This window comes from Anas platyrhynchos, chromosome 8, assembly GCF_047663525.1.
Source record: "Anas platyrhynchos isolate ZD024472 breed Pekin duck chromosome 8, IASCAAS_PekinDuck_T2T, whole genome shotgun sequence".
In the NCBI taxonomy this organism is placed as follows: domain Eukaryota; kingdom Metazoa; phylum Chordata; class Aves; order Anseriformes; family Anatidae; genus Anas; species Anas platyrhynchos.
Window position 1 is genome coordinate 29,437,575 of NC_092594.1, and position 23,096 is coordinate 29,460,670.

Here is a 23,096-nt window from a genome sequence, read left to right on the forward strand (position 1 = left end):
TCTAGTGCTTAAATGAAAAAAATCAGATTTGTACACTTTCTGTATAAAAAGCTTTATATCAGAAATGGATAGTATTCTGTTGCATTCAAGTCAGGCTATTTCCAAGCACCATCCTTAGGCTGATACAAAAGCAAAGCAGAACTAATCAAAATTAGATGTTTCAGCCCAGCAAGTGTCAAACTAGAAGATACGTCACCTATCTCAAAAGCAAATCTTTTCTGACAAGTGATAAAAAGCAGGTGGATCTAGAAAACTAGATGTTGGATGGAAAATACAGTTTGTGAAATGGAAAATCTAATCCCACCTCCTGCAACAAACACCGCCACTTATTAATGAAAAGTTATGTATCTTTTCCCAGAAAAAAAAGTATCCATACAAAAACAAACCTTATCTATTTAAGGAAAGCATGCACTAATTTAATTTTCATATCTAAAGGATCAACTTACATGCAAAAGCATATATGCCCTTCGAGGCATTCTGTGCTCTCCCCAAGAAGTCTCCACCCATAGTCTGTGAAGAGAAAAGGCCATCAAAAGTAAGATATGGCACAAGAGCAAGTCAGGCTACCTGATTATAGTACTGAGAACATACTTGGAAGTTATCATGTATATGATAACTGATGTCAGTGAGGTGATTACAGCAGTACAATTAAAGTCTGTTTTCTACTTCCCTATCAGTTCAGAGAAGAGATTTGGACTATGCAAAGTGTCAGCTAAACGCCTGTAAGGCTCTGCAGTACTAACTACTTCACAGGAATTCGGTGCAGTTATTCCTCCTAGGGGAAATGCAATTGCAACTGAATAGCCTCTGGCCAGAGCAGAGACTCATTTGTTTGGAAATATGTTTAGTACCATTTTCACTGTGACTTGCAAAAACTCACGTGTGATATCAAAATGAATCAACCTTGTGCACCAAGCTTCTTCCTTTACCTTCTTTGACAGGTACCTTTAATCCTCCCAGAACTTTTACTTGGTGCTATCTCAGTGAATCATTTAAAACACATCTCAATCCCATGATATATTCTCAATCTACTAGAGTTTAATATGCAGCATTCCAGTCTCAAGGTGCAGCTATTGTCCGTGCACTACTTCTGCACCCTAGGATCAGGAAGGGGAAGTAATTAAGAACTGGAAGTAATTAAGAAATTTGAATGCCTCACAGTTGAATGATGCTCAGATGAGCAGGTTCGTGTGTGCATTTTAGTGCGATGAAGACAGCCGTATCCAAATCTCTACAGTGCTTCCTTTTGGGTTAATGGAGGAGATAAATAGTTGACTACGTAATAGTGATAGGAGAACCTAGCCTAAAAACTTTGCCTCTAACACTTGAATGACAGCACCTGTCTTTATCATTTAAGCTGGTTAGCTAGCAAAGTCCAGTCCACATCACCTTGGTCTGACCTAAAGGCTTACTTGCAGAGCAAGAAGACAATGGATTTGGCTCCACTATCATAGTGTAAAGGAAGAGAATTTCCGCTTTCCTTCCCTTTAGTTTCTAGAAGAGGAAAAAGACAACCCAGTTGCTGAAAGTTTAGAATGTAACACCTCTGAGGCAGAAAACACAATCGCCGGTTCTCTTGAAACTGCAGGTGGTGGGCTGGAAGGAGCGGTTAGAAAGTGAACACAGTAATTTCCACCACTTCACAATACCAGACCATTTAAGCATTCATGTGCAACAAATAAGCAGCATTTTCTTACATAACCACTAAGGTCTTTGGAATGTCTCCAAACTAAGAATACAATACAGACAATAGCCTTTGTCTCAGATGTAGGCTAATAGCCCTACTTTGCAAAGTCGGGGCAGCAACAGCAGTTCAAGGCAAGGAATAGCTATGGCTCTGTCACTAACACGTCAGGATATCATCCTTGGGTCTTTAAAAAAAGAACTATGGGATAAATTTAGCATGACTTTACTCACAACTTCAGAGGAAAGCCACTAACATCTCTGTATTTCTGTAGTTAGAAGAGGATTAACAACTGAAACTTATCTTTTTAAGAAAATAAAGCAAGATTTGAGCTCCTCCTACAATCCTGTAACATCAAGGAACTTCAACATACTCTAGATAAAGCTAGAAAATTGGATACTTTGGAGAAAAACTTACATGTGTCTTGCCACTGCCTGTCTGGCCATACGCGAAACATGTCGCTTTTCCACCCTCAAAGATGGTCTGTACAAGAGGCCTAGCAGTGAACCTGGATATTCAGAAGATAAAAGGCAGTTAAGGCAAGCAGTTCACATCCTGCTCTATTAATTTTCCTAAAGAAGCTAATTTCTTTTTTTTTTTTTGCAAGGCAACACCAAAACTAAACTTTAGACTTTTCAGTCTTTTGGATTCCTCCAAAAATAATTTTCATATTTATTTCAGGCAGCAGTTTCTTTAAACTAGGCTGTCATCTAGCCATAGCTCAGTGCTATCTTGAAAGTCATTCCAACAAGAGGAAAGCATTACCTGTACACCATTTCATTAGAAGCCATTTCATCAAATGAGAAGTCAAATCTGAATGCTTGGGTTTCAAGGTATTTTGTTAGATCCACTTTCTGCTTTGGCTCATGGACCAGCAGGACACATTTGCTTGGAATAGTAATCACATCAACTTCCTTCTTCAGAACTTCTGTTGGTGGAAGAGACCCCCATATTTAACATGAATAAGCAATGTCAAACTGCTCCAAAGTCAGATCTGCTTTGTCAGAACACTCACCTTGTTTATTTAGAGGGCGCTTCCTGACACAGACACAAATCCTGTGTTCCTCTATCTAAAAAAAAGAAGAAAACAAGTAATAATTACTTCCTAATTACACCTACTGAGTGTCACAGAGAAAGGTTCCATGCTCCCTCACATTGACTTTTCAACACACTGAGTTTCCTCTGGTACTGGTCAGGGGGAGACCTACTCATGGAGGAGTGTAAGTCTTAAAGTCCATTGAATGCACAAGCAGCACTATGAACAATTTACTCCTGGGTAGCATTCTCAACATATCGCACAGAAATGCTCCTATGCTAAAGACAGTGTCCCAAATATTCTTTTTTTTTTTTAGGATCAATAACATGTTCAGTTCTTGGCCAGCTGTCCAGCAAAATCTGTGACATTACTATTGCAACTAGAGTCAAATCCAGGTAAATTATTATTTTAATTTACCTCTAGAGGGTTTTTTTGACCTGAAGTTCTTCACTGATGCAGTAAGTTTAGCTATTTGTGCAGCACAGCTGCACATCAGTTGGGTTTGAAAAGTGCCCGTTCCATTGGATGAAGCAGGAGGTAGGAGATGACAAGCTCAGCCCTGTCATGCAAGGACCTCTACACAAGCAGCTGGTTCTCAGCTGTCAGATGCAAGTACACAAACTACCTCGTGTTCTATGCTACCCAGCACCTACTCATGCTTGAACTTAAATGCTGTCATTTTTTCCACTGACTATAGCAAGGCTTTTGCTAGACAAAGACTACTTGTTCTCAGGAATTAACCAATGCTACCTCCGTAACTGCTGAGGGTCTCTGCTGAACTTGCTTTTTGTAGTTTGACCTCTACTTTTGCTCTTTCACTTTTTGACCTACTCTAAAATTACTCAATATACAACTTAGATATTTAACACTTACAGGGCACTAGTCTGTTTTAACTTACTTATACCTATACCTACAAACCAAACTGCTATGTAATAGGCTCTGCCCTTTACAAGCTCTGAGAACTACTGATGTTACACACAAAGCATTGCATGATCATTTTCAAAGTGCAAACTCTTCACTAGTGCCATACGCAAAGTAATGCGAGGCAGCTTAGCCCTAAATAGGAGAGGTAAGTGACCTTGCATTTACCACTGGGTGCCCTCAGGATCACAATATGCTCAGAGGATTTCCCAAGAGCTGTGATGCACTAATTTGCTCATCTGCTAAAACCATCAGTACAAAATAAAGAAGTCAAAGTGTCTGTGTGCTGCACTCTGCAGCCTCAGTATTTACGTACTGGGTCAGTTATAGATAGTGGCTGGCAGTCTAAAGTTGCTCTGAATTCCTTGATCATCCGTCCAAACTCCGAGTTTGGACAACTGCTGTCAAATTCCTGCATGAGAAAACAGACATGAAGGTAATTAACCCGTAACAGAAAAAAAGCCCCAGAGAACACCGAACACAACCAAGAGTTAGAAAAGTATTCACTTGAAGGCCACAAGATTCAGAACATTCTGAAACTAGAATCAATCCATTCTTTCGCACAAATCAAAGAACAAAGAACAAAGTCTGTCCAAAATACATTTTGGTTTTAACTACCAGGTTGCATTACCTTATAGAATTTTCTCTTATTGGCATAGAGTACTCTACCTGTGCACGTTTTGTCCTGATTTCACTGATTTGAGCTCTCTTTTCTTCTCTCTTGTTTTTCATTTTCTCCATCTCTTTCACAATGTTAGATCTTCTCCGAACTAGATAAAATGAAAACACTTCCTTGGATTAAGCTTTCACCTTGTTTTAAGCATGATGTTTTTACAAAAATGTCAAGGTTACTGACAGACTAGCCTAAGTTGTATAGGAAATAGTCATCTTCAGAAGAATGGTCGTTGATTTTTCAGGGTTTCTTTCCCAAAGCTGATCTACCTACCAGAAGCTGGTTAGCATGTCACACCATCACTCTAAGGGCAGCATTTCTGAGGAGACAACCACTATAACAGACTGATATATTTATAATAAAAATACTTAGGCAGCAAGACTGAGTTTCTTAAGCCACCCTTTCAAAGCATTCGTCTAGGACTACACAAAGCAGCAATTGCAGCGATGCACTTCTGACTGGTGAGCCAGTTCTTACCCACTGCTGCCAGGTACCTGGGCTCGCTGAAGGGTTTGTTCTAGCAGAAAGCAGATGATCCTCTGAATTTCCATTTGTCAGTGTGGGTTCTGGAGCATAGCTCAGCCTGCTAGTCTTGGTACGGCCACCTGCGGAAAGAAGCCACACCAAAGACAATAACTGGAACCCAAAGATCAAGAACATTTTGTAATTTGCAAATCCTCACAGACCACAGCTATTCCTCAACTCCAATTCTGGATCAGGAAGGAGAACTTGCTAAAATAGATGTGCAAATTTTTTAAATTCTTCACTGATCACAAACTTTATTCAAAGCTACAAATCGATGCCACACCAACTAGGCAAGAAGTTAATATCAAACCTCTTATTTGAATGCCTTTGCAAAACTTAATACGCAAGGAATGCCCACAGCTATTCATGGGGTAGGTCTGGTAAAGATAAATAACTACAGATTCATTATTCAGGCAGGCTAAAGTCCTTACTTTACTCAACTGGTATAGGTAGAACTACAACCAGTGTAGCTGGAGCCTGTTGTCAGCATTATTAAGACACTTGGCTTCCCACTCCAGTCCTGTAAATGCCACTTTATGCTGGTATGCAGATACCACATACACCACAAGCACAGCTGCAGCTCTCTTCTTAACGAAGTACACCATCCTTCAAAATAGTTTTCAGAGTCCTTTGAGAACCCCTTCAGGCAGAAGCCCTGGATGTTTACATTGTGGCAGAACTCCCCCTCTCTCATTTAATATATGAAGGGGTAGGGGTTGCTCCTCCCCCTAGATTTGCAGTTTACCTAATTAAATACATACAAAGCATGTTGCTTCTTATTAAGAATTCTCTGGGTTCTTTTTCCACTCACCAGGAACTGACAAATTGTTTCTTGTTTGTGTAGAAGTGCAGGGATCCACCCCCATCTCATTTTCCTGGAGGCTGCACTGAGGTTCCGTGATGACAGACATCCTGGAGCGGCCACGCATAGCTTTGGAAAAACGAATTCAAGTTCAGCATCATGCAGACACTCCGACATTTGCAAGTAATCATTTACTCCAAGAAGTGCAAGTTGTACTTAAAAGAACCATTTTCAGACCTCTGGTGCATTACCAAAGCCTAGGATAAAGCACTGCTGGAAAGGTAGGTGGGTGAGAAGTGACCACTACAGAAAAGCACAAAGTTCATTCCAGATTTGCAGTTTCGATGAAATTCTTTCCAGATACCACTAAGGATTCACTAATATGGCAGTTCTGGAGCCTTGATACCTAGGAAGGAGGCAGTTACAACTCAGGGGACTGAGAAATCCCCTGAAGTTTCACACTCACAAGGCTACGAATTAACTGTGATGGTGACAGTATGAAAACCAAGGCTGTACCACTAATTTTGCTATAGAGACTACAGAGTGGGTTATCTAGGGAAGCTCTAAGGAAAAGTCAGGATAAAAGGATTCATTTCTTATGCCTTCCACATCCAAAGGGAAAACTGGTCATGAGCCAGATTGTGCCCACCATTACAACATCCAAACACAGATGGTGTGTGTAGCAGTGGCAGTTTGATGACACTAAATTCAGCTACAAGACAGACTACCTACAATTGCAACAGCAAACCTTCAAAAAGGGCATTTCTGTAGGCAGTCTCCATTGCCACATACCTAGTTACAGTTCTTTCACTGAGATAAATCACTCACCCGGGAAGCTTAGCAGGTGACAGGAACATACACCTCAACAGATTTGTAAAGAAAGCAAATCTGATATGAAAAAAATAGAAGTGTGGTATGAAAGCTAGAGCTACTCTCACCTCCACCTCCAGCAATCACAAGAATTTATCCAGAATTAATCACTATGAGTTGAAAGGAAATTAGGTTTGTTTCACATCAAGGGTGAATTTCAATTCTGGATCAAATTCCTTACAATTCAGCCCACAAAATTCAGTGCTCATGTGTTAACTTTTTACCTGGATTCTTCTGCTCAGGTGCAGAGACTTTAGGTGCCATTGACGCAACTTTAGGAACAAAAAGAATCCATTTCATTATACACAGACATGGTATTTCATTCCTTTTGTCACATATGCCCAGACACCGGATCTCATCAAACTCAACAGCACTTTCTGCAAACAATAGTGGTCCTAGACAAGAATATTAGCTGCAGGATTTGCTGCATCTAAATGGGTTTGATTCAGATTGTTCTTGTGCACAAGAATATACAAAAACCTCTAAAGCTCTTACTGCTTCAGAGAACTTAGTATCTGTTTCTGAATTCATTCTGAAAGCACTGCTTTTGCTTTTCTTACTTCCCTGAGAGATGGAGACAGACACCTCCTGATCTTCTTTAATTTGCTTTGCCTAAGAACTGAAACCTGAAGCCAACATTACCTTTTTGATTGGTGCAGCACAGAGTTTGCTACAGGACACACATAGCCCGTGAGTGTCAAGGACTAACTGCAATAGGTAATATCTGATGAATACTGAAGTCACTGCTTCCCTCTTGTACTGTCTTCAGGGACAAAACTCTGCCAGTAGCAAAGGCAACAGATTTGCCATTAGATTCTGTACTTCAGGGGAGCAGCAGCCTCTGTGAGGACATTTCTCCATCAGCCACTGACTGGATTAAAACACCTTTATTCTTCCATCTGGCTACCCAGCTCCATTAAACAGGCCTGTCTAGAGACAATCAGCACTTTACCACATCATTTTTCTTGCTGATTCACAAAATCTGTGGAGAGTTCTATGCATTCAAAGATGATCAGAAAAACTTTTCACACATTAAGCTTCTCAGACTGTTCCTGCCTCTCAGATACAAGGGGATTTGTACTGTTGACTTTTGATTCCAGTTTCCCTGTCTTGCATCACGTACAACAAAAAAGGCCAGACAAATGCAGCCATTCACAGCTCATGTAAAAGGGCAAGTTCTATCCAGCTATGTACATTAAGAGATAATAAATCTTAATAATAAATGTACATTAAGAGTTAATAACCCTTTGACCTCAGCATCACTCAAGTACATTACAAATAGACCTTTAATGCTGTCAACTCAAAAGCAAGAGTCAACTAAAGAGATAAAGTAAAAAAAATATGGGAGTTTCCTAATTCCCAGCACCTCAAAGAGAACAATTCCTTTGCAATCCCACACTTCCACACCTGTCTCCTCTTCTGGCTGTGCTCAAAACACTGTACTGACACTAAGTCACTGAGCTGTGGCACACCAGCTAGCATTTTGGCTGCCTAGTCTGAAATGTCTCCAGGAATAAAGCTCACGTTATTGTCTAGAGGGACTATTTGAAGAGGAGACATCCATTTGACACTACTATTTCTTCCTTGCCCTTTCCATTCTCATTTTGACACCTTTTTGTCTTAATAACTGTCACTTACCTTTTGGTTTTTTGTGGCATTTGCAAAATCCCATACACAACTTTAAACCTCACTGCAGCAGGAACTTCCTAGTGACATTTAAAGCAGCGTCAAGGAATAACTACAGCAATACTGAAGAAAAGGGCAACGTGTCAACAAACCTGAGCTCACAGGAACAGGAGGGCAATTTGTTGGCAGAAGTTCTGCACTCAGGAGTCCAAAGCATTGATATGAAGGGGTATGCTCTTACTAGCATTGCCTGAGCAAGCAGCGTTATGAGGTACTAAACTGGAATAATATGGCTACAATGGAGGATCAGCACTGTTTTGAAAAGGAAAAGAAATATTTTCTCACCTTCCCGCGGAGCAGGAATTTTTGAAAGGGTTGTTCTACGCTTCTGTTTCTGGAAAACAATGAGTGCCGTTAGTCATCACAGTAAGCCGTGAATACCTAGCACACCACTACAAAACAACATTAATACAACAAGGATTTCAGACCAAAGCCTAACGGCAAGACAGAACGCAAAGCATGAGGTCTCTGACTTGTAAGGCTGACAGTATCGTTTATAAACAGATCTGGTCTAAAGCATGCTGCTGCTGACATGTTAGCACCTTCAGAGAGACTAAAATGCTTACCTGTACAGTCACATTCTCTTGCAAAGGAAGGTTCTCTTTCACATCTGCAGCACGTAGTTCCTCTGTTAACTCAGGATTTATTGTTATCACATCATCAATATCAATCTGCAAGAGCAAAGGTAAAATATTGCTGCTACAACCTACAGCATTTTTTTTACATGTTGCTTTTCAGTACAGGCAAACAAACCTGACTGACTGCTTGCCAAATGTTAAGTTAAAGTAGCCTTCTAGCTTCAAGGTGCTAGGCAATAGTTCATACTCCATTTGAAGAGTCTCATATTTCCAATAGTACTAGAAGTAACGTGCAAGTTATGCCATTTACCCTCATCTGCCAAACACCACGCAGCTCTGCAGGTGCCATAGAACACGTCTGAGGAGATAGGCAAAGCACATTTGGCATCAACTGCTTTAATCTCTTACAGCTAATCTTAGTAAATCTCTGTGACTTCTGTGCTAGGAGAGCATTAAGAGTTTACTGCGTGACTGCGCTTACTGAAATAAACTTCAGAGAGCTACTTAGACCTCGGGAAACAAGGGATTCAGCATCTAATCCAAAAGTCAGTTCACCTGCATTTTCTCTGGCAATTGCAAGTGATTTTACTTAGGACCAGCTGCCACCTCCTGCCTGACCTTCCAGTGAAGTCATAATCCTGCCTCCGCAGCATTCCGCAGCGCCCAGACGCAGGGCAGCGACCATGGGGCAGGCAGCCAAGGGCAGGCACGAGCACAAAAGGCACCGCCTCGTTCGTTTCAGTTTTTCCAAACCTAACCCTGCGGAAGAGCTTGAAAGCACGTGTACACAAAAATAACCCCGGTACCACAGCAGCTTGCACTGGAACTCACCTAACGTCAAAGCAATAACACAAGCACCACTTGAGGAAGTTATCCAGCTCTCAGTTAAATCTTACTTTACTTTGATAAAATAAGGGTCCATATAAAAAGAGCAAAAACACTCGTGTGATCCCATGGAGATACCACTTTCTAGCATAGGAGAAAAAAAACTTCAAAATTTGATTTACATAAAATCTGTATGCATCTAATCAGAAAAATTAATTCCCTCAGAAGCAAGCGTATGTGGATGGTATCGTACACACTAGCAGCACGTAAGAAATGTTGCTTTTTTAACAGCCTCTTCAGAGACCCTGCAGTACCTGAGTTCCCAGAGAAGCTGCCAAGAACAGTGTGTTTGCTCATTCACCAAAAGGAGAATTTAAGTGCCAGGCTTTCAGCTACAACCTCAATCACCCCAGGGAAACACGGCGGTTCCACCAGCAGGGCCCCATGGCCCTTTCTCTACACTAACTGGGACATTTCAGACTGGCACTGGCCAAGAGTGATTCAAACCCAGCAGCGCCGTTGTCACTTGGACTCTAGCCCAAAACCGTGGTTTGCTCCCTGTCTGTTCCGAGACATTTCTCTGTGCAAGGTTCTCGTTGCAGAGAAAGAAAGCTCAGCAGCTGTAAGGAGGAGAGAACGTTCCCTGAAAAGTAAAGTGCAGAGGAATCAGAGAGCAGGGCACTAAAAACACAGCTGGAGGCCTCTCAGCACGCTGTGCCCCAGAGAAAGGGGGATGAAGCTGCGTCACAGTTTGGACTTTGAGGGCTGTATCCTGAGTGTTACAAATCCCTCTGGGTCCACCAGGGCTGGCGTTATAACACCAGGCTGCAAGCAATACACCCCAAAGCATCAACCAGCGCTGCATTTATCGCACAGCCACAAAGTCCTAGGGAAAGCTGGAAGGGCATTGCCAGGGGCACCAGAAGCCAGCAGATAACTGCAGAGCTGGGGCTGTGGGAGCACAGAAAGCCACCCAGTGGGGGCACAGACACACACACTGCATCCTACCTGGTGGCTGGGAGCCCTCTTGGCACCGTTCAGGTGCGGTCACAGCCCCCCCACACCTTACCTGGGGACGTTTATTTACAGATAACCCCTGCGATCAGCACAGCGGGGTTATTGCGCCAGCCTGGACGAAGCATTAACCCACCTGAGGGCAGACCCAGCACGGCAGGAGCCCCCTGAGACACAGACGGGACCGTTTTTGACTTTTTTTGAGGAAAACCCCCACACAGCCTCACCTCCTTGCCCTTGACGGCGCCGCCCTCCGACCACTCCACGGCCACCAGGGACCTCTCCGCGTTCACCATCCGCACCGTCGCCTTGTGGATCAGGCCTGCAAGACAGCTCCGTGAGGCGGGGACCCCCGGGGACCCCCGGGGACCCCCCCCCCCCCACGCCCCACCGAGCCCCCCCCGCACCGTTGCTGCGCTGGATGTTGAGGACGCGGCCGGGGCAGACGCACTGGTACAGCCGGGGGTCCATGGCGGCGGCGGCGGCGGTGGGGCAGCGCCAGGCCGGGCCCGCCCAACCGACAACGATTTAAACGCCGCGCGCCCGGCGTGCCGCGGGGCCTCCCGGGAGGCGGAGTGCCGCGGGACTACAGCTCCCGGCGTGCACCGCGAGGAGGGCAGGGCATGATGGGAGGTGTAGTTCGGTGGGGTGGCGAGGAGGAGCTGTGCGCATGCGCAGTGAGGCCGATAGGGCGCTGAGGGAAAAGGTGAGGTAACGTGAGGGAAGCTGAGGCACCTGGGGGATAGGGGGAAAAATGTAAAGGGGAATTGGGGTTAAAAAGAGCTTTTTTGTTCTATTTTTGACCGAGTATGGGTAGCTCTGCCGAAACAGAGCCTCAAAAAATTCCACGACACTCGTGCTTGTTCCTCTCCACGGAAATCTTTAGTAAAAGGCGAAAGATTTATACGATCTGAAGAGAAACCAGAGTATGACCTCCACACCCGCCCGGCCCGGCCCCAGCGCCGCCCGCCGCCCCCCAGCTCACGGTGACCCCGCCCCGCCCCGCCCCGCCCCGGTCCTGCTCCCACCCCGGCTCCTCCCCATCCCTCAGCCCCGGTCCCGGCCCCGAGCGGCCCCGGGGAGCGGCGGAAAAGGGACCGGAGCGGGAGGGGGCGGGCGGCGCCTCGCGGTGCACCATGGGTATGCAAATGAGCAGGGGCTGGGGGCGGGGCCTGCAGAGCTGGGTACCACAGTGCTGTGCTGGGCGCTGGGGCAGGGGCTGGGAGCGGCTCTGAGCTGGGGGAGCAGTGGGGGAGCTCCCGGTGATTGCCTTCAGGCAGCGCCTTCCCGGAGCCGTGTGACCCCTGGCTGCAATGGCGGGCACCCTGCAAGCAGCAGCGCGCTGTGAGTCTGCCATAACCTCACGTTCCCCATTGCCAGACCCCTGATTTCTCCCATTGCCTCGTGGGCTCAGCACTGCAGCTGCACAACCTGCTCAACGCGCTTCTGTACCCTGCGTGTACAATGGGATTTGACCAGCCATGAACCTCTTCTCTTCTCTTCTCTTCTCTTCTCTTCTCTTCTCTTCTCTTCTCTTCTCTTCTCAATTCAATTCAATTCAATTCAATTCAATTCAATTCAATTCAATTCAATTCAATTCAATTCAATTCAATTCAATTCAATTCAATTCAATTCAATTCAATTCAATTCAATTCAATTCAATTCTCCTTTACTCATTACCAGAGGGCCCCTGTTTTTTGTTTTTACTGATTTCGCACCGCTCGTCCTGTTTTCCTTAGCCATCCTCCCTGTTTTGGGACACCCTTACCTGCTGTACATACTCCCCACTGCCGTGCCGCACAGCGACTTTTGAACACGCAAGTTTAGGAAAACTTCCCACTGCAAAACCACCTTCTATTGCTAAAACACGTTGTTTCTCATGGAAGCATCCACCTGCTGTAGGGTAGGATGGCCCTGGGGGGGGGGGGGGAAGCGTTGGAGGGCGGGGATGCCCTGCAGGGGGACCTGGGTGGGGCAGGCAGATGGGATGGGGTTCGGCATGGCTCAGCGCTGCGTACTGCGCTTGGGGTCCACAACACGGTACAGTACTAAAAGCTTCGGGCAGAAGGAAGAATAATTGGGCATAGTAGAGAGTAAAAACCCTCCGTTTTGTTCTATTTTTGACCAAGCATGGGTAGCTCTGCCGAAGCAGAGCCTCAAAAAATTCCACGACACTCGTGCTTGTTCCTCTCCACGGAAATCTTTAGTAAAAGGCGAAAGATTTATACGATCTGAAGAGAAACCAGAGTATAACGCCCTGTCCCACCCGGCCCGGCCCCAGCACCGCCTTCCTCCCTGTAGCTCACGGCGACTCCCTTCTCTCTAACCCCCTCCCCGATCCCGCTCCCCCATCTTTTCCCCATCTCATAACCCCGCTTTTGACCCCAAACAGCCCCAAAAATTGTCGAAAATCGGACCAAATCCCGAAAATCGTGCGGCGCCGCGCGGTGCACCATGGGTATGCAAATCACCCCTCTGCCCTCTTCCATCCCAGCCGCCGCGTCGCCTAGCAACGCCGCCCGGCCGCGGCGCGATGACGTCACCGCCTCTCGCGAGAGCTCGCCGCGCCAAACCGTCCCGTGAGCCTCTGCGCCGCCTCTTTGCGCCGGGGCCGCACCATGGGTGAGTGGCGCCGCCGCCGGGCCCGGCCGCCATCCGCCGCCATCCGCCCGCCGCGCTGCCGCCGCCCGCCGCCCGCCGCCATCCCTGCCGGGGGACAGCCGGGGGTGCCGCCGAGCCCCGCTGACCGCCATCGGGGGCGGCCGCGGCGGCGCTGAGGGGATGGCGGGGGGAGGAGGGGAGGGAGGCCAGGCCCAACATGGCGGCGGGGAAGGGGGGGGGGGGGCTGGTGGAGGGAGCCCTGTGGGTGAGGGGGGCGGTGGGGAGAGGGCGGTAACCAGCAGGCAGCGCCTTTTGGGGGTCAGTTGGGGAAAAGGGGGTTGAGTGGGGGTGAACTCCATAGGGTCTGTCAGTCAGGTGGGGTGGGGATCGCTTCCCAGGGAGAGCCCGCAAGATCTTAGCATGACGTGTGTGTCACGGGGGGCTTAGCAGCATGAGGTGGGCCTTGCCCACAGGGTCCTGCGAATTAATTCACCAGGTTGCTTCCCGCAGAGGGCTGGGGTGGTCCCTGCAGAGCTGCTGGGGGGAGGGAGGCTTCCGCAGATGTGCTGGGGGAGAACGTGTCGAGGTGGCTCTGAGTTTCAATGATGAAGCTTCTCTAACTGCTGCATAAGGCTGAGTGCTCTGTGCGGATACCAACCTTGGAGAGCTGAGGACTCAGACCCTCGCCCAGCCATGGCCGGGTGGAATCCGTGCCATCTTCTGACCACGCTACTCTCCATTCAGGTATCTCCCGGGACAACTGGCATAAGCGTCGCAAGACTGGGGGCAAGAGGAAGCCCTACCACAAGAAGAGGAAGTATGAATTGGGGCGGCCACCGGCCAACACTAAGGTGGGTGATTTGGGGAGGATAGCCAGTTATTTTTATAAAGTTAATAAAAATGTTTGATTGTGTGCTCTTAGAGGTTTAAAAATACATTGTTCTTTGCGAGAGATCAGTTATCTGTCACTGCTTTTATAAAAGATGGCGTTTTTCTTTATGCCTGTGGGAAGCAGTGATAGGTTTTTGCATTAAGAGGCAATTGGAGTGATGAAATTCTCACCTTAGGTGGATGCAGCAGACCGTTTTGGTCGCTTCCTGTATCTGCCGATGCTGGGGTTTGTCATAGTTACACTGACCACATTGCCTTCAGTTCGGAGTTCGGCTGGGCTCCTGGGTGCGTGCCGTGCAGCACGCCAGCACCAGCCTCACTGGGGTTTGTTTCTGATGTAGATTGGTCCGCGCCGAATTCACACAGTGAGGGTTCGTGGTGGCAACAAGAAATACCGTGCCCTTCGCCTGGACGTCGGCAACTTCTCCTGGGGATCCGAATGTAAGTACACTATAACCCTGGTGTGTTCAAAAAACCTTCCACACACGTTGATCTCCAGTATAGCTACCTTTCTAGGCTGATTTTGGGCACTCTGAACTTGGCAGAAGTGGATCTGAGGCTGCCTGCATGGTGATGATAACTTTGACCTTATGTGGCCTTAGGAGACTTAAATGTCTGCTGGGTCCACGGTGATTGGAGTGTCATAGTTACACTGAGTGACACGCTCGTTCTGCCTGCCTGCTGGGCTTTGGGGGTTACAGAGGGCCGAAAATGCAAAATATCTGCAGGTTTGGTCTTCACAAATGCAGCTTGTGTGCTGCCCAGTTTGTTGATGAACGTCTGCTAAAAGGTGGTAGTCCTGTGCAAGACAGAAGGCTGAGGATTCTGAAAAAGAGCAGTCCCTGGCAATGTTACATGAGCACGTGCTTTTTAATTCCTCCTGCTTTGCTAAGCAAAAGTGGGCGGTGCAGAAACGAGAGGGCAGCCTGCAGTAATTCCACTGAGCGAGGTGGGTTTTGTTCTAGGAATTACAAAACAAAAACCATTCAGCTTGAGCTCAGGCCCAGTCACTGTTACCATGTAAGCTTGCAGTAGGTTTCAGTGAGCAGTGTGGCGTGAGGCAGAAGACCCGTGCTTTCTTCTCACTGACAACAGCGTTGTCCCAGCTGGAAGAGAGCTGTCATTTGTAGGCAATAACAGAGAAGTGAAGGGACTGAGCACACATTGCAGAACAGGTATGAGGTACACAAGTAAAGGGAATAAAACCCCTCCTGTACCTGGCCTTTGCGTGCAGTGAGGGCTCTGTCTGCAGGGCTGGCAACTGCTAAACGCTCAAATCTAGTAGCTTCAAATGCTTCAAGTGGGCCATGGAGGGTGAAAGCATCAGTGTCCTCTCTGTTTGCTCATTGCTCCTCATCCTATGGAAATGGTTTCTGCTAAATGTTGCAGAGCAATCCTGTTCAACGAGGCTTACTCCTGTAATTCTAGGAGCTATGTTCAGCATCGAGCCCTGTGTACGGTGTTAGTTGGCATCTGCTGAGGTATCCTCAGGCCCAGAAATGTGGTTTTCAGCATTATTCAGTCGTCTTAGGGATGAGTTTCAGCGAGGCCACAGTTCTTCATCTAGGTTGACTCTTTCCCCAGGTACAGGCTTCTGTCCTGGCAGCAGAAAGTTGGACTGCTGAGAACTAGCTGCATCGTGCAGTTAAATTTAAGTCAGTGCCGGGGAAGCTGGAGGACTGATCGGGTGACGAGTGAGGTGATTTTAGGGTATGTGTGGGATGCCGCTGACTGCATTCTCAGTTGCCTGATCCCCAGGGGTTTGAGTTCATTCTCTTCTATTTGAAAGGCTGCACCCGCAAGACCAGGATCATCGATGTTGTCTACAACGCCTCCAACAACGAGCTGGTGCGGACAAAGACCCTGGTGAAGAACTGCATCGTTCTCGTCGACAGCACCCCGTATCGGCAGTGGTATGAAGCCCACTACGCCTTGCCCCTCGGACGCAAGAAGGGTGCCAAGCTGGTAGGTGGGGGCTGTGTGGGTTCCTCACGGCTCCTTGGAAGAGGGGAGGCTGCGCTGCCGGAGGAGTCTGGCTCTGTTGGGGAGCACAGGGTTGTCTCTGAGGCGTTGCACAAGGGCCTGCCCGTGGCTGCCTTCTAATGATGATATTTCTGTCCAGTTCTGCTGCTGAAGGAAGGGCGATGACACTTTGTGATGCTGAGGGAGGCTTTGCAGGCAGGCCCTGGTGCTGGGACAGTGCTGTCCCCTGATTAGAAGCTCGTGGATTGATGACTAAACTTTGCTTAAAGCATCTTCATCCAGACTCGCCGCCTCTAATTTTAAGATCCAAACCCCAGATTAAGCTATTTAAACACCTGTGTGCAGCGTTCAGCTTGGGGTTGTCTCCTTGCCTTACAAAATTAAGCACTCGTGAGCAGATCACCGACAAGTTCAGAAGCGTGGGGAGAGCTCGTAACCTGTTTGCCAGGACTTGTGCCACGCCCAAGCACTCCTGTCTGGAGAAGAAACAAGTACTCAATTTTTTTGGAGGAGGGGCAATTCATTAGGAAAAGCTTCGCAGCTGCTTCTGTCTAGAGCGTGTTCCCTGAGGGCGCTGTGCTGCGTTGTCACGGGTGACTGCAGTCAGCAGTGCTGGGTTGGTTGCCTCAGAAGTGACAAGCAGCACCCGGTTCTGTTAGGCAGAGGCGTTTGTAGCTCTGGAAGATGTGAGTTGGGAAGCACAACGCAGCGCTGGGTTTGCTTTGATGCTAGTGGGGCCTGCTCTTGCGGGAGGTGGCTGTGTGTTTAACCTTTCCCTCGCTTAATGCTACCTCTGCCTACTGTCTGGTTTCAGACTCCTGAAGAGGAGGAAATCCTGAACAAGAAGCGCTCAAAGAAGATCCAGAAGAAATACGACGAGCGAAAGAAGAATGCCAAGATAGCGAGTATCCTGGAGGAGCAGTTCCAGCAGGGAAAGCTGCTCGGTGAGTCCCTGGGGCTGTGGTGTGGGTGGGTGTAAGGGAGTCGGGGCATGAGCAGGTTCCAGAGCAGGTACCTTAATTCTTGGGACCATTTCCCTGCAAGCTGTGATAAAGCAAACTGCGAGGGGAAAGCAGTGGGGGCATTTTCCTATTCTCTTTGCAGGGTTGCCTTCTGGGTGTAGGGTAACTCCTATTTTACCTTTGCTGGGGATAACCCAGGCCTGGCAGGAGCAGGAGATCTGTTTCTGAGGCTTGAGTTGCTTCATGTCCCAGCTAGCGATGAGACTTGTGAGTGAGCAGAGACCTGTGGGTGTGCTGTGTGTCAGGAAAAGCCCAGCCGTGCACGCGGCATTGCCAGTTGTGGTGTGAGTAGCTGAGTGTTCTGAAGTCTTCTGGTGATGAGACCTGTGTCCAGTTCTGCTACTGAATTTGAGCGATGACAGTTTGGAGATCTGAAGAGGACTTCATTAAGGGTGCAGCCCAACAAAGTGGGTTGGAGGGCAAGGTCTCCTGGGGGAGGAGCTCAGGCTGGCACAGACGCTGGTGTCTGCTACGGAGCCTTGCTGCTTTGTGCTCCTGCAGAGACTGCAGGCAGTGCTCCTTACACGTGCACGCACCGGGGTAACAGATTACTTAATTTAACTGAGTGACTTCTCCTTGCAGCTTGCATTGCCTCCAGACCCGGACAGTGTGGCCGAGCTGATGGCTACGTGTTGGAAGGCAAGGAATTAGAGTTCTACTTGAGGAAGATCAAGGCCAGAAAAGGCAAATGAAAACAAACTGTTCAGCTGAGAGAACCAATAAACAAAATCTACCATAATGAGTGGGTGGCGTGCTTATTTGTGCCTGCAGGGGAGAGGGGGCTTGCGTAGCACCCCCAAAATGGGAAAGCAAGAAGGAGCTGCTGGGATCCACTGGGTGGAATCCGCTTTTGTGCCTTTGGGCTGCCAGAGCTCCCTGCCTTGTCCTTGAGCTGCTGTCAGTGACTGTGGCTGCACTGCAAAGTGACCGGCTGGCCTCCCCCTGGCCTCCCTGGTCTCATCCCAGTGCAAGAGAAACCCCTTCTAGCAGAAGGGCCGGGCTCTCCCCGTGGCCTGCCCCTTTCGAAAGCTGGGAACAAGTCCCAGCTTCCTGCCCTGCTACTCGTGAGACTGCAAAATGTGGTGAACACAAAGAGTCTCTCTAAAGTTTTTGAGCTTTTGGTGATGAATAATTAATTAAATCAATATAGCATCTACTTCCTGAGTGCTGTGAGCTCTACAGACTGGTGTTAGAGTGGAGGCCAGCCCGGTGTTCACCCACCCCGTGCCTGCTGGGTGCACGCCCCATGTACCCAATCCTATTTTTTGCCCTGGTGGCAGCGCTGCCTGGGACTGGTGCTGTGCCTGCAGGGTGAAACCAGGCGCTCCCAGAGTCTCGGTGACGTTAGCACCAGCACGTTTCTTCTCCATGGTGATCCCGGGTAAACTTTCCCTGCTTTCTAGCAACGCCTGTTGCCAGAGAGGCAGGGCGGGCGCGATAAAGGGCGTTCAGGAGGGATGTGTCACGGCTGCTTCCTCCAGGCTTGTTTCTCCTCTCTGCTCGCCCTCTGTGGAGAGCAAACAGGATTCAGGGTGTTCCTGGGGGACTTTGTACAGAGGGAGAAACAGAAAACTGCCACGTTGGGGTAAGGGCAGGGGCTGTAAAGCCCTGATGAGCAGGATTGTGCCCAATTCATCAACGCGTGGTGCTTATAAATTGCGCTGGTGTCATTGCTCCGAAACGGCAGCCAAGGGCAACGGCCCGTGGGAACGGAGCTGGCACTGTCACCCTGCCGGAGGTGTGACATGGGAACGGGACGGGGTGGCAGCTGGCCAGGGGTGTGTGTGCCCTTCTGCTTTACAGCAGCTGGCTCTGTCGCCTGGTCTAACACCCTGCGACTCCAAGAAAGAACGAACCTGAAAGCTGGAGCTGGCAGCAGCTTTATTGATACTGCGGGGACATCAGCACGGTGCTGAATGCCGTTGTCCTGTCCCTTGCTCGGTGTCTGGGTTGTCCCTGTCCCCTCTTGGTTCCTGGTAGCAGGGAGGGAGCGTGGCCGTGCCAGTCAGTGGCATCACCACGCACACGAGCTGAATCCTGCAGTTTTGGGGCTAAAAACATGCAGGGGGCACAAGGGGGTATCTGGGGACAGGGTCAGGGGTGCCATCAGGGCACCCTCAGGGCTCCCAGCCCCCTGGGCGCTCAGCCCCAATGCTCTCGCTGGACGGAGCCTTCACCAGGACCATTGGCGGCTCCTTCCTCCGAATTTTGGAGGCCTTTGGTGACTGGGGTCCCCCCAGGGGGCCACCCGGCGTGGGGGGCCCACTGCCCCGGCTCTCCTCATCCTCCGTCTCCTCCTCCTCGATGCGATCCACAGCCTCGGGGTCCTCGGGGTGCGGGGAGGGGAAGGCTCTCCGCAGGTGGGGGGTGGCTCGGCCGCCCCGGCCGAAATTTTTGATGCTGATGGCGGGGGAGGCAGCGGCGAGGAAGCGGCCGAGCAGGGGCGTCTGGGTGCGCGGCATGTTTGGCGAGGCCTCCACCAGCTGGCTCTGCTCCGCGTCCTCGCACATGCTGGGGGAGCACGGCGGGGTGATGGGGACGGCCACACGTCCCCAGGGTCACCCCGATGGTTTGGGGGCACCCAGGGCGCGCAGGGCGGGCAGGGACCCCCCCAAATCTCCAGCTGGGGCTCCCGGCTGCGCCGTGCACTCACCGCATGTCGAAGGTGGAGCCCAGGAAGGAAGGCTTCAGGGTCTCGGCAGCGGTGGCCGTGGTGTAGGGGGGCTGAGCCGTGGACTCGTTCCAGTACTTGTCCTTGGCGGCTGGTGGCAGGTTCTGGTACATGTCATCCACCGAGAGCAGGGACACCTGGGGACGGGGGGGGACCCGGTGCATGCAGGTCCTGCTGCCAGAACCAGCCTTAAAGGGGTTGGAAGGAGCCAGGGAGGCTCCGGGCTCATATCCTGGCTGCATTTGGGGTTTTCCTCGGTTAAATGCTTTCCTGGTGGTGGGGACGAGCAGCGGTGCCAGGCTGCTGAGTGTCCCTGGGGGGATGCTGACCCTGCTGGGGGGAGCAGCCACACGGGTGGACAGGGGGTGGAGGGATGGGGTGCGCCTAGATGGGAATCTGCTTAGGACAAAGGCCAGGAGCAGGGCTGGGGGGGGGGACAGTCCCCATGGCCACGTTGTGGGGACGTCCCGATGCCCACCCAACGCACGAACAGCCGGGGGCAGCCCCCACCTGCAGGTTCCTGTCTATCAGCTTGTTGGTCTCGAAGTCGTCGTCGTCTTCCCCAAAGGGGTTAATGATCTGCTCGGCAACCTGTGGGAGGGGGCAGGTGGCAGGGGGTCGGGGACAGGGACACCTTCACGGGACACCCAAGTGCCACCAGCCGCGATGTGTCCGGTGCCATGCCAGGGACTGGGGACCCCCCGGACACCCCCCGCCCGTGCCTCACCTTCAGCCAGCCGGCGTAGAAGAAGAACTGCAGCAGGGTGGGGAGGGGCACGTACATGTCCAGATCCCCCTCCTGCCCCGGCTCCAGCGGCTCCAGGAACTGCCGCCCGATGAGGCAGAAGGCGAAGAAGGAGTACACGGCGATGGTGACCACCTGCGGGGACAGCGGTGGCAGCGAGGGGGGACGTGAGGCTGTTAGAGCTCTGGCTGCTCAATGATGCTCTTGGGGGCTCCAGGCTAAATCCCAAAGCCCCCCGGAGGGGCGATCCCCCCTGTGCCACGCTCCCCATCCACCCTGAGCTCCTGCGCTGGTGGCACCGGGTGCAGGGCGAGCATAAATCTCTTTTTCGGGGGGTCAGGTCACCCACCTGCGTGTACACCAGCGGGATGCTGATCCAGTCGTAGTGGAACAGCATGCTGCACTTGGCCCGGTACGCGTTCAGCTCCTGGCAGGGAGAACAAGGACGGGTTTTCCCCAGGTCCCTCCCCGCGGTGCCGTGCCCCCCGCGCTCCCGGCACCACTCACGTCCATCAGCAGGCGCAGGGCCACGTCGTCGCGGATGCGGCCGTCCCGCCGGGCTTGTGCCGCCAGGTTGGTGAACCACACGCAGGGCACCCAGTACTTGTTGAAGTCCGAGTGCAGGCTCTCGAATTTCTTGCGCTCGTCCTGCGTCATGAAGCCTGCAGCGGGGCGGGGGGCGAGCGGCAGGGGCTCAGCGCCACGGACCCCCGGTGATGGGAAAGGGAGTTTTGGGGACCCTCCCCAGGAGGAACATGGGGTTTTCCAGGGTTTGGGGGAGCAGAGGGGACATGGGTTTCTTTAGGGACACATGCAATGTCCCTGCAAGGAAATAACCCCTCTGCATCGGGGCTGGATGACACATATAGGGGACCCAGGGGCTGCCCCACTGCCACCCCTTAGCCCACCCCAGGGTGACAGGGACACCGCCGAGCTTCCCAGCTCTCTCACCCCATATTTCAAGCCGTGCCCCCCCCCAGGGTTTGCCCCCCTCACCCGCTTCCACCACGTGGTCCATGGTGGGGAAGCGCTTGAGCACCCTGGTGCTGACAGAGCGCAGGATGAGGACGGCCGAGAGGTTGGCGTAGCGGATCAGGGTGCGCCGCAGGATCCGACCCCGCTCATCCTTGCCGTGGACGTTGCTGGAGATGATGCACATCAGCTGGTCGGGGAGGGGGATGCTGGTGTACTGCGCCCACCACCGGTTCACGATCAGGGTGACGTAAAAACCTGTGTGGAGGTGGCACAGGGGACTCTGAGCGGGGACGAGCCCTCACCAGGGGGACCTGGTGGCTTCCCAGGGGGGACAGGTTGGGGATAAAGAGCACGTTGTCCTTCCCCTGGGACTGCTGTCCGCAGGGATGGAGGTGGGGACATCCCCAGTCCTGGAAGAGGGTCAGGGAGCTGTGCTCGGTGGCTTTGGGTGCTGAGTGCCACCCAGCCACAGGCAATGGGGCAGTTTGGGCACGGGGCATCCCCAGATGGGGCATCCCCAAGCTGTGAGGGAGCAGGAGAGGGACCCGTACCTAGGACGAAGGAGATGGGGATGAGGTCCGTGGAGCGGTTGCAGTACTGAGCCACTTTGGTGTAGAGATGCTTCTGCTCCTCGGTCAGCAGCCGCCTGCAGCGGGCACGCAGCAGGGTCAGGGGCAAGCAGCGGGGCTGGGGAGCTGCCTCAGACCCCCCCCCAAAAAAAAAAAAAGCCATCCCCCGGGTCCCCTTCTCCTTGTGGGGTCTCAGCCGCTCCCCCACTCACCGGTAGACGATGCTGAGCAGCGCGTACAGCACCATGAAGACGACGAACTCCTTGTACAGCAGCTTGTAGATGCTGCCCTTCCAGCGGAAGAGCAGCTTGGAGAAGCCCCCAAAACGGGAGTCGGCGACTTTCAGCGTGTAGGAGACGGTCATTGTGGCACGGATGACAATCTCACTGCCGGGGGAGCAGCGGGGTACAGGCTGCCAGCCGGGATGTGTCCTCGGTGTCACACCAAGCACCGGTGCCCATGGGCTGGCTCGCCCCACGCCCTCCCCACGCTGCTCTGCACGTCCCTATCAGCACCTTCGCCCCTAAATACCCCGGTGTGAACCCATCGGCCGAGCCCTCCAGGTGATGGATTGGAGCTGTCACGGGCAGGGAAGAGGGAATTGCGGGTTGGTCACACCTCCCCGCCACCAGAGATTTCGGTGGGAGCTGCTGGCTCAGCCCTGGGCATGCACAGGAGCCAGCGGGGTGGTTTGGGCCGTTCCCCTTTGCAGGCTGAATTTAGGCTCCACGAGGAGGAGGGGAAAGGATGGAGGATGTCACCCCTCCTGGCAGCCCTGGGAACGTGACCCCGGGCTGAGCTGGCTGGGGGGGGCTGTGGGGTGTTTCTGGGGTGCCCATGGGCGCCCCTCACTCCCAGCAGGACACGAACCAGTGGGAAACATCCCCGAGGAGCAGTGGGACATGCAGCAAACCCATCCCATCCTCGTCCCCAGCCCGTGCTGGTGCTCGTGCCCCCCAGTCCAAGCTAGGAATGAGCCAGACCAGGGGCTGTGGCTCCATCGCACCGCGGGCTGCGAGGCTGCG

At 51.1% G+C, this 23,096-nt stretch overlaps 4 protein-coding genes and 7 non-coding genes across 15 annotated transcripts in view; 7 read left to right on the forward strand and 4 right to left on the reverse strand.

Moving 5' to 3' along the window:
* Positions 1-7,591, forward strand: part of ARMH1 (armadillo like helical domain containing 1) — a 24,777-nt gene extending 17,186 nt beyond the window's left edge. Inside the window, exon 12 of the mRNA XM_072041827.1 lies at positions 5,684-7,591. Within this exon, the coding sequence (XP_071897928.1) occupies positions 5,684-5,730 (47 nt within the window). The 3' untranslated portion in view covers positions 5,731-7,591. The remainder of the gene's footprint in view (positions 1-5,683) is intronic.
* KIF2C (kinesin family member 2C) overlaps positions 1-11,192 on the reverse strand; it is an 18,582-nt gene extending 7,390 nt beyond the window's left edge. Inside the window, exons 1-13 of one of the 4 annotated variants that reach the window (XM_027462756.3) lie at positions 11,022-11,192; positions 10,842-10,936; positions 8,764-8,868; positions 8,483-8,531; positions 6,736-6,783; positions 5,651-5,770; positions 4,809-4,919; positions 4,311-4,411; positions 3,958-4,053; positions 2,700-2,754; positions 2,450-2,612; positions 2,102-2,192; positions 447-510 (exon numbers count right to left, since the gene is read on the reverse strand). In XM_027462756.3, the coding sequence (XP_027318557.1) occupies positions 447-510; positions 2,102-2,192; positions 2,450-2,612; positions 2,700-2,754; positions 3,958-4,053; positions 4,311-4,411; positions 4,809-4,919; positions 5,651-5,770; positions 6,736-6,783; positions 8,483-8,531; positions 8,764-8,868; positions 10,842-10,936; positions 11,022-11,085 (1,162 nt within the window). In that variant the 5' untranslated portion in view covers positions 11,086-11,192. Of the gene's footprint in view, positions 1-446; positions 511-2,101; positions 2,193-2,449; positions 2,613-2,699; positions 2,755-3,957; positions 4,054-4,310; positions 4,412-4,808; positions 4,920-5,650; positions 5,771-6,735; positions 6,784-8,482; positions 8,532-8,763; positions 8,869-9,256; positions 9,448-10,841; positions 10,937-11,021 lie in introns of those variants that run through there. The other 3 variants (XM_027462757.3, XM_072041818.1, XM_072041819.1) reach the window with 3 other exon arrangements.
* A 237-nt stretch (positions 11,193-11,429) lies between these two features.
* Positions 11,430-11,544, reverse strand: LOC113844409 (U5 spliceosomal RNA). The gene has a single exon (XR_003498994.1). It is a non-coding gene; the product is annotated as a U5 spliceosomal RNA (small nuclear RNA).
* Positions 11,545-12,750: 1,206 nt separating this feature from the next.
* On the reverse strand, positions 12,751-12,865 carry LOC113844399 (U5 spliceosomal RNA). Its single transcript, XR_003498984.1, has one exon. It is a non-coding gene; the product is annotated as a U5 spliceosomal RNA (small nuclear RNA).
* Positions 12,866-13,050: 185 nt separating this feature from the next.
* On the forward strand, positions 13,051-17,850 carry RPS8 (ribosomal protein S8). Of its 2 annotated transcripts, none has more exons than XM_038182935.2 (6): positions 13,051-13,072; positions 13,960-14,066; positions 14,448-14,547; positions 15,896-16,071; positions 16,904-17,033; positions 17,694-17,850. In XM_038182935.2, exons 1-6 carry the CDS (start codon positions 13,069-13,071, stop codon positions 17,801-17,803), a joined length of 627 nt encoding a protein of 208 aa, XP_038038863.1. In that variant the 5' UTR covers positions 13,051-13,068; the 3' UTR covers positions 17,804-17,850. The 2 variants fall into 2 exon arrangements, with proteins under 2 accessions (XP_038038863.1, XP_038038862.1); XM_038182934.2 differs by lacking the exon at positions 13,051-13,072 and adding an exon at positions 13,092-13,236.
* On the forward strand, positions 13,809-13,893 carry LOC113844404 (small nucleolar RNA SNORD55/SNORD39). Its single transcript, XR_003498989.1, has one exon. It is a non-coding gene; the product is annotated as a small nucleolar RNA SNORD55/SNORD39 (small nucleolar RNA).
* On the forward strand, positions 14,255-14,358 carry LOC113844407 (small nucleolar RNA SNORD46). Its single transcript, XR_003498992.1, has one exon. It is a non-coding gene; the product is annotated as a small nucleolar RNA SNORD46 (small nucleolar RNA).
* Positions 16,204-16,275, forward strand: LOC113844406 (small nucleolar RNA SNORD38). Its single transcript, XR_003498991.1, has one exon. It is a non-coding gene; the product is annotated as a small nucleolar RNA SNORD38 (small nucleolar RNA).
* LOC113844405 (small nucleolar RNA SNORD38) lies at positions 17,420-17,491 on the forward strand. Its single transcript, XR_003498990.1, has one exon. It is a non-coding gene; the product is annotated as a small nucleolar RNA SNORD38 (small nucleolar RNA).
* A 172-nt stretch (positions 17,851-18,022) lies between the features above and the next one.
* LOC113844418 (small nucleolar RNA SNORA35) lies at positions 18,023-18,152 on the forward strand. The gene has a single exon (XR_003499003.1). It is a non-coding gene; the product is annotated as a small nucleolar RNA SNORA35 (small nucleolar RNA).
* A 662-nt stretch (positions 18,153-18,814) lies between these two features.
* Positions 18,815-22,516, reverse strand: BEST4 (bestrophin 4). Its single transcript, XM_038182933.2, has 9 exons — positions 22,284-22,516; positions 22,054-22,148; positions 21,524-21,757; positions 21,035-21,189; positions 20,877-20,954; positions 20,510-20,662; positions 20,293-20,373; positions 19,765-19,919; positions 18,815-19,622 (listed from the first exon to the last, which is right to left on the reverse strand). The coding sequence occupies exons 1-9, from the start codon at positions 22,433-22,435 to the stop codon at positions 19,229-19,231; spliced, it is 1,497 nt and encodes a 498-aa protein (XP_038038861.1). The 5' UTR covers positions 22,436-22,516; the 3' UTR covers positions 18,815-19,228.
* Positions 22,517-23,096: the final 580 nt, after the last annotated feature.

What these genes read in the sequence shown, in the direction of transcription:
- RPS8 (XM_038182935.2), top strand. An exon ending in CTTCTCCTGGGGATCCGAAT is followed by an intron (nt 14,548 to 15,895) that starts GTAAGTACACTA and finishes TCTATTTGAAAG; the next exon opens with GCTGCACCCGCAAGACCAGG. An exon ending in GCAAGAAGGGTGCCAAGCTG is followed by an intron (nt 16,072 to 16,903) that starts GTAGGTGGGGGC and finishes GTCTGGTTTCAG; the next exon opens with ACTCCTGAAGAGGAGGAAAT.
- BEST4 (XM_038182933.2), bottom strand. Translation starts at nt 22,435, where the DNA reads ATGACCGTCTCCTACACGCTGAAAGTCGCCGACTCCCGTTTTGGGGGC. An exon ending in GGACCACGTGGTGGAAGCGG is followed by an intron (nt 21,190 to 21,523) that starts GTGAGGGGGGCA and finishes GCCCCGCTGCAG; the next exon opens with GCTTCATGACGCAGGACGAG. An exon ending in TCCCGCTGGTGTACACGCAG is followed by an intron (nt 20,663 to 20,876) that starts GTGGGTGACCTG and finishes CTGTCCCCGCAG; the next exon opens with GTGGTCACCATCGCCGTGTA.